This window comes from Chenopodium quinoa, unplaced genomic scaffold (genome assembly GCF_001683475.1).
Source record: "Chenopodium quinoa cultivar QQ74 unplaced genomic scaffold, ASM168347v1, whole genome shotgun sequence".
NCBI classification, from domain to species: Eukaryota; Viridiplantae; Streptophyta; class Magnoliopsida; order Caryophyllales; family Amaranthaceae; genus Chenopodium; species Chenopodium quinoa.
In genome coordinates, this window is record NW_018742616.1 from 2,088,848 (window position 1) to 2,097,321 (window position 8,474).

Here is an 8,474-nt window from a genome sequence, read left to right on the forward strand (position 1 = left end):
GATTTTTTTCAATTGGTTGTATTTCCCTACTTTTTAAAAAGTATATGAAAAGTGTGAGAGCATATATCCTTAATTCCTTCGTGTATTAATAAATGTTACACTTTGACCGTCACATAGTTATAGACAATTTAATTGACTTAAATAAAATAAGAGGTAAGTGGAGTGATTGGAGTATTAAAAATTTATATAAAAAAATAGTGGAGTTAATACAGTTGTTAATTTACAAGTAAAGAATGTAAGAGGAAAGAAATAATGATTAAAACATGACCGCTATTGTTAAGTCTAACACTTATTAAAACACGGAGAGAGTAAAAATGTTTATTTACCTATATATCCCTATTGATATACGGTTAATTGCCTCTAAGTTTTTCTTTGTGTAATTTAATGATTTAAATCTTAGGAATAGTGTTTATTTATTCGCCCTCATTAATGTTAATTGTCTCTTTTTAACTCTTAAAAACAATGTTCGGACATTTATACCCCTAAAAATATTTGTTTACATATAGCTCTCTGAAAATGGCTAACATGGTGAACGCATCGCGCGCGTTAGCCACCCTATTAGGTAATTTGAACCTTATTATGTGTAACTATTGCTTTGTAACCATTTGTTGTTTGACCATTAAAAAAAATAAAAATAAAAAATAAAATAAAATAAAATATTTGTGTTAAATTGTTACAATTTATATTATATCTTCACAAATACTTGGATGCAAACATAACTTATTGTAAAAGAGGTTAAAGTTAGCTTAAAATTATTTATGGCTTGTTCTATTCACCTTATTTTTACTTATTTCAAGTCTAATAAGTTCAATTTAGGAAAATAAATTCTAGTAAGGGTCACCCAAGGTTAACAACTGGAATAAGTCTATGGTAAATAGAACACACTTTAAAGTTACCCTTATGTATTACTCGTACAGTCGTACTTCGTGTAAAAGTTGCCATTTTTAAACACAATTTATACCTTTAAAAAGCACTCATAATGTATTACTGGTAGATGAATCATATTAGTCTTTATAGCATTTATCCATTAGATAATACACATAAATTACCATCAAAACTCATTACAAATTAAAACTTACCCTAAAATAAATAAAAGTTACCATAAAAATTGTTAAAGCTACAACATTTTTTGATAAAATTAACGAAAATCCATCTTATAGAAGACTTTATTGTTACATCTTACCACGTGCCTTTACCGTTTGAATCATTTTCTCAATAGCTTGCCAAAAAAATGTGTTAAGTCTTACAGCACCTACAAGAATATTTTATTTTCATTAAAAAAAAAAAAGTGTTAGGAGTAAATGGAGTAAAGCTTTCTCCAGTAAGGTCCTGTTCACTTCACCTTACCTTATTTTTTTTAAACTGAAATTATTTTTACGAACTGAAATTAATTTTACTGAACTAAAATTATTTTTGCTGAGCTTAAATTATTTTCCTGATTCTTTGCATTATTATATTTCTTTTCAAAGTTATTGATTTTAACTGAAGTGAAATTATTTTTCTGAACTAAACTTATTTTTACTGAACTGAAATTAATTTTATAGAACTGAAATTATTTTTCCTAAATAATATTTTTTTAAAGGTGAAATGAACATGACCTAAGTATAATGAAGTAAGTAACATGTTTTATTTTTTTTATTTTTTTTTTGAATAAATGAAGTAACATGGTTATACTGAAGTAGTGAAGAAAATTTTCAATTAGAATAAAAAAAGTAGTGATTTTTAAAAGGAAAAAAAAAAAAAAAAAAAAAAAAAACCGAGGAGAATTCTCAAAAAGGCATAGCCAGTCCCTCGTCACTTCATCAGTTGTCAATAAAGCTAGTCAGTAGTCACCACATCGTTACATTCTAAACAAAAATTATACGAGTACAACAAAGAATGAGCATAAGATCGCATCACGCCAATTGGTTGTAATTAGTACAGATACTAGTATATGACATTTACAATGTAAGCATGCAGTGAGGCAGGCAGAAGAACGCTAAATCAACATATAAAACCAATCTCATAAATACGTAGTACTTAACAGCACTATGATACACTAAAACCAAGGCACCAACTAAACTGCACATTGTCATCGGGCCCATGAAACGGACTCAATCTCATCCCTTGCTGCCTTGTATAATTCAAGCCTCTTGGCACATTTTTGTCTCCTCTCCATCAATGTTGGGTCTTCATCAAGCATCTGTCCAAGCTGCTTAGCCTGAAAGCAAATTAAATCAAACATTTCAGATTCATCCACCTTGAACCAATAACTCAGAAAGTATGTCAGGAGTAGTACTCAGCCAATATAGGTAGAAGATGTTGGTCAGAGCTATGACTGTAGGGAATTTCAGACTTATTTAATAAGTAAATCAGTAAAGATTGTTATCTGTTAACTTGGCCAATAACATTACCTAATGGATTTTTCTGCACAAGTACTCCATGCTATGTAAAAAATGTATATAATTAATTAAATTAACAAAAGTGCACATGCAAGAGTGTAAAATTCATCCAATCCATAGCTACAACAAAGCTTACAGCACCGAATGATGAAATGCATGCATGGAAGTTTTTACAACAGAAAAGAACACAAGATTACCTCTCTCTTGCCAACTTGCGTGTAAAAGAGATTCAGCAATGAGTGTTTAGCTTCCTTGACCTGACAATGAACAGCCGCCTTGGGGATGGTGTTCTTAAGTGTATCCAATATCATATTTATATACGATGAGACATTTGTTGCTATTCTTCTAAAATGGCCCTCGTTATATCGATCCACATTTGGGGCTACTGGATTTGCCCCTTTCTCCATTTCCTGAGGAAGTTTGCGGAAGAAATCCACAGTCAGGTATGCAGATTCCATGTCCACTAACCTAATAACTGTCTTCCTGCTTTCATCACGGAATCTCTCTAAGGACGCATAACAAGCTGCAGCTAGTTCAGCTTGCAATGAAGGGAAACGCTTAAGTTCCTGTACATTGAAGGAAAAGAAGTTCAATAATCCCATAAAAAATAACCAGTAAATTCTAAAAGCTACAGCATTATAAACCCACATCTCACCTGAGTTTCTGAAATTGATTTCCTTACAAGTTCCTTTAATACAAAGTGGACCTATACAAAAGACATATTTAGAAAATAAGTGAAAAAACACAGCAAGCAAAAGTGTACTCCAATAAGCAAAGAAGAAACTGGGAAAGTAATATTGAAAATCAGTTAAGCAATGATCCATAATACAGCAACATATGCTTTATCTAAAAAGCAGGTAGACAGATTATCCTGCTGGAGTGGATGCATTTACATCAAATCATTTTTAATTTGTTCTAAAATATCTTATAAAGATGTAAGATGTCTGAGTTATGTTCCTCAACTTCTCAAACCAATTGTGTTTGAGAGTGTTTGAGAGTCGTGACAATGAGCAGGAGATGGATAAAGACAATTGATGAAATAGAAATGCAGAACAGATAGCACTTACAGCATCAACAGAAGCTTCAGCAGGGCCTCTGAAATAATGTAAAGCACCATCAATCAAACGGCGGTAACCCTGCTCAGGGGCTATGAGATGAGGCTGGTAACCATCAGCCTCAGAGACCACCTTCTTAACATTCGGTAGAGACAAATATCGATCAAACGGCAGCTTTTTCAAAGCAGCAGGGAGCTGATGATCAAAAACACCATATATTCGATCACCGCCAGGACGCCTAAAAAGAATATAGGCACACTTGAATAATTAGACGAGTACACATAAAAAGAATTTGAAATCTGAAAAAGAATTAGATAAATCAATAGGATCAGCCATTAAACACAGAGAACCTTGATTTCCAGAGTGATGAATTCTAAATATCCATGCAAAAGGTGTAATAACAAGTACAAGAAGTGGTAACACACATTTACGCATAAGAAGATGGCAGTAACCACCCTAAGCTTAAAATCCTTTAAAGCATGAAGTTATAGAAAAATAGTGAAACAATAACTTATAATTCCTTCAAATCAGCAAAGACTGCACATATAAGTTAAATTATGGATACTGGAGAGTAAAGAATGGAACATTGTCACTAATTCACAGCTATTATTTCCTAAAAATAATCTCTAGGTACAAAATTTGTATGTAGGCAGGATTATTACCCTCCATCTAGATGCTCCTTGAATATTTTATCAAATGCACGGCAAAGTTCCAAGATAGTGTATAACTGGGCCTGAAATATAGCATCTGAGTTACTGAAGAAGTTTGTCTTGATACGTGTTATAATCATGGAAAATTATTAATTACTCACCCCAGCATCAACACCAACGGGTCGACCAAGACGGTCCAATTCTGCTTCTAATTCATCAATATTTTTGTTTATCAATGAAATAATACTCGGGATACGGGCCCTAATTACTGACTCCAAATGCTTTAATAAGACGTGAAATCATTTGTCAGCAAATATAAAATCAAACCAACAAATAACTGCTATCAATTCATCAAGAATAGAGTGGTCCAGATAATTATACCTGAGAAAGCATTTTTGCAAGATACTCAGATCCCATTCTACTAACTAAATGTGAGTAGTCAGGACTGGTAGCAAAGTACTCACGCTCCTTGTGCCTTGCAGCCATCATATCAACATTTCTATTGATATCTGCCTGTGAACGATTCACTATACCCACCCAGGGGCGTTGAAGTCGATAAGATCGTCCTTCAAGAACCTTGTACAATGAAGGAGAGGGTAAAAAAATTGAAGTATCATTCATACAAGTATCACACATTCAAATATAAAATAATAGGTGGATCTAACCCATTATTTTGGTCTTTGGTTTAATCGAGAACTATACAATGAACAGGAAAGAGAATTTGAGCTAAAGGTAACATACTTCCAAGGCATTCGTCCCTTTATCCATCAGATCCAACTTTGTTAGAACACCGAAGGTTCGATCACCTAGAACATTTATGTCAAAAACTCATCAGGACGAAAATATTAAGATGAGAAAACAATTGGATTAAAATATAAGCACATGTAAAGCAAAATCAAAGTACCATTGGGATCCACTTCTTTGGCAAGCTTCATGGCATCTGATGTTGCTATATCTTGATTAGCTGGTGATATTGCCAGAATTATACAATTGGGCTATAAAAGCGAATGCTACAACATTAGAATGACAGTATACTACTTCATTCAACAACTCCAAACCAAATACACTTACCACTTTGAGAGCAAATATATCACTCAGTCATCCACAAATATAGACTCAAACTAGAATCCTCAGTATGAAAAGACAAATAGCTTGGAAGGGGCTTGGAATTTCGGAGGAACTTCATTACTAGGAGAGTTGGAGAGTGGGCCCTTGTTTCAACTTAGGTATTTTTTCAAAACCAAAACACAAGTATGGATATGATTTATTTCAAATCCATTTTAAATTCCCAAAATGTGTTAACCAAAAACCCACTGAGTAATTCAATATGTAATAGCCCCCTCCTCTAAGCTTGTAAAAGAAATCAAAGCATGCAGGAATTTAAGATTCATATATTGCATAGGACTAGACGCTTTATGATTACAAAACAACCCATAAAATTAAAAAAAATATAACTTGCATGGTAACCATGGAGGTGGACATAAAGGTTGTAATTACAGGGTCGGGATGATGAGTAATCAGAATATTATGATAAGAGTACAGACATGACTAAAAATAGATATACAATGATGAAGTTGGTAATTACCTTCTCAACATATGTTCGAACCATGTCTTCAATGTCTTTGACAATACTCTCAGGCTGACCCTCTGGGATTAAAAACCATTAATAAATAAATAACCCGCTCAACAACAAGCTAATAAAGATATAGAATGGCCAATATTCATATATATTCCAAAAGAAGTTGGGAAGCTCACCTACAGCAACCTTTGTCAAACCAGGCAAATCAATGAGGGTCAAGTTGACAACTAAAAAAGCAGTAAAAACAGTGAGAAAATGTTCAATAACACTAGCAAAGCACAGCATAAAGATAGGCCAAGACCTGCATAAGGGACACAAATGATGTAAATTAATAATTTTTACCATTAGGTGAATAAATACTGAGATGAATGGGAACGGGTGATATCATTTTCGACTTTCCCGTTACTCGATCAGTTTCATCTTGGATCTCCTTGCGAACAAGGGCTAAAAAGTAAAGCACATAAAAATTATATTATAATTCAAAAAAAAAAAAAAAAACCTTTGCACAAACCAGGGTAAGATGTGGCAAACAATAATACTATGTAACCAATTAAAAAATGCAAAGCACATTTAGCAAAAACAAAGGTCATGTCAAGACAGTATACATCCTAAAACTGAATAAATTAAAGTATTTCGAAAAAATAATGATCATGTAGCAAGATTACACAAGACTTGGGAGTTGGGAGTATTACATATACTTTATAATGGATGTAAAACGTACAATATATTTAAAACTAGCTACTTTTTTTTTAAAACAGTGCAAATAATGCTAAAAGGATTAGTAGAATTTATAAATTTAGAGCTTAAAACTCTTAAAAGTAGAAATCCTATCAACATGGACTAACCTCAAATCAATTACTAATCAAAACAAAATGACAAAGATACACGAAACGAATGATGCTTCAATTCTACTCCCTCCGTCTCTAAATGTTACTCGTGAATTATAAACAAATCAAAATTACAAGCTAATTAGCTAAAGAATGAGAATTACAAACCAAAACACTAAAACCATAAACCAACCAATACTTAGGCAAGTGCAGAACTCAACAAGAACAAACCTTTCATAATTTACTAATCAAATCAAAATATTATTACACTAATTAAATCATGCTTTAGTTCTAAACCTTCAAACAAATAACAGAAGTAAAAATTAGCTTAATGGATAAGAATTATATACCAAAATCACTGAACTGACGCTTCGGCAAGTGCAAAAACTCGGCATATTCTTGCGATCCATCCTCTGTCTTATGCAATTGCAACACCAACGGCCGTCTCGTCACAATTCCTACCATAATATTTCAAATTTACAACTTTCAAACTCAAAAAATTGGGAAAAAAAAAGCACAAAACATTAAAAAAATAAGAGGAATTAAAAAAACTAACCCGATCCTCTAGGAAGAAAATCACGGCCAACAAAACTCTCAAGAACAGAAGATTTTCCCGAACTCTAAAAAAATACAAAATCACACAAAATTCAACAATCAAAGTTGAAATTCAACTGCAAAAACTAATGAAATTGAAGTTCGAAGAGGAGAGAGAAAATTGATTAAGTACCTGACCACCAACGACGGCGACTGAAGGAAGAGCTTCCCAAAGAGAGGAGAAAGAGGAGTCACCACCGCCATGGTCGCCGAGAACAGTACAAGCTCGTTGAATTCGGTTGACAAGTCCAATCAAACTCTCCATAGTTGACATCTTTGGAAAATTGAAACCCTAGAAAATCGAAGTTTGAGTGTTGAAGAAGAAGGTGCTGGTTATGGTGGTGTTGGTGAAGAAGCAGGGGAGTAGCAATGGAGGAGAGAGAAAGTTGGGGATTTTTGACACGGTGAAGAAAAGAGGGAGTTTGGAAATGTATTGTAATAAAAATATTAATTTAATGTTAAATGAGAAAATATAGGGGGATAAGGAATAAAAGTTATGAGAGTCGTATTTTGGTCAGTCGATGTTTTTTTTTTTTTTTTTTTTATTTCTATTTAAATAAAATTAGATAAAATAAATCATAAAATTCGTAATAATTTGAACTTGGTTTCAAAAAAAAAAAAAACAAAAAGTCTTTGAAGTTTGAAGTTTGAAGTTTCAAATTTTGAAAGAGGAAAGGTCCGGTCCCCACTATTGGTCTATTGCTTACTAGTATTTGCCTTCGGTGCCGTTGGAGACAGCGCGGTGAGGAGCTAAGGTGATGTTCTCCCTTGGTTTTTTTTTTAATTGCACTTTCTTAATGGACATTTTTGTTTTTTTAGTTTACTTGTAAACATGTTAAGAGCGTCTTTAATATGCCACATCAGATATTTAAATTAGTATACTTATATGCCACATCATAATTTTTTTGTAATTATAAAGTGCTACAATTGTTAGTAGTAGCATATTATAGCTTGAAAGACAAATAAATTAATAAGTACGAAATATTTTTTATCATCATTACTAGGAGTGTTAACAAGCTGAACTTGCTCATAAACTGCTCGATGCTCGACTCAGTCAAAACTCAGCTCAACTTGAGCTCGAGTTCGAGTTTGGCTCAAGATCTTAACGAGCTAACCATAAGCTATCCCTGCCTCGGCTCAAAAGGTCGTGATTAAGCTCGAATTTTTTTTTGTATCTTATTAATTTTATTGAATAAATTAATTGTTATGTACATTTTTTTTTTTTTTTTTTTTTTTTGGGAAAACATAAACTTTGTTTTATACTTCATATTATTCACAATACAAGTTTGCGTTCTCACTGAGTGTTGGAGCTTTCCTTCGTGGTTTTTGTTGTTATTTATGTAGAACAAAGACAACGAAAGTAGTCCCTCATCAAAAGAAATGAGCAA

The 8,474-nt window shown here is 32.8% G+C and overlaps 1 protein-coding gene across 1 annotated transcript; it reads right to left on the minus strand.

Annotated features, from left to right (window-relative positions):
* Positions 1-1,766: 1,766 nt before the first annotated feature.
* Positions 1,767-7,633, minus strand: LOC110721587 (dynamin-related protein 1E-like). Its single transcript, XM_021900768.1, has 15 exons — positions 7,220-7,633; positions 7,049-7,112; positions 6,843-6,950; positions 6,008-6,109; positions 5,842-5,892; positions 5,672-5,733; positions 4,991-5,081; positions 4,828-4,892; positions 4,468-4,662; positions 4,248-4,367; positions 4,099-4,169; positions 3,449-3,674; positions 3,037-3,087; positions 2,579-2,947; positions 1,767-2,200 (listed from the first exon to the last, which is right to left on the minus strand). Exons 1-15 carry the CDS (start codon positions 7,358-7,360, stop codon positions 2,072-2,074), a joined length of 1,845 nt encoding a protein of 614 aa, XP_021756460.1. The 5' UTR covers positions 7,361-7,633; the 3' UTR covers positions 1,767-2,071.
* Between the last annotated feature and the right edge of the window lie 841 nt (positions 7,634-8,474).

Bases quoted from the DNA above. Each gene is read 5' to 3' on its own strand.
- LOC110721587 (XM_021900768.1), bottom strand. From the start codon at position 7,360: ATGTCAACTATGGAGAGTTTGATTGGACTTGTCAACCGAATTCAACGA. The intron at 4,663-4,827 runs GTATGTTACCTT...TCATTGTACAAG, and splicing joins AAGGGACGAATGCCTTGGAA to GTTCTTGAAGGACGATCTTA. The intron at 4,368-4,467 runs GTATAATTATCT...GTCTTATTAAAG, and splicing joins TTGCAAAAATGCTTTCTCAG to CATTTGGAGTCAGTAATTAG.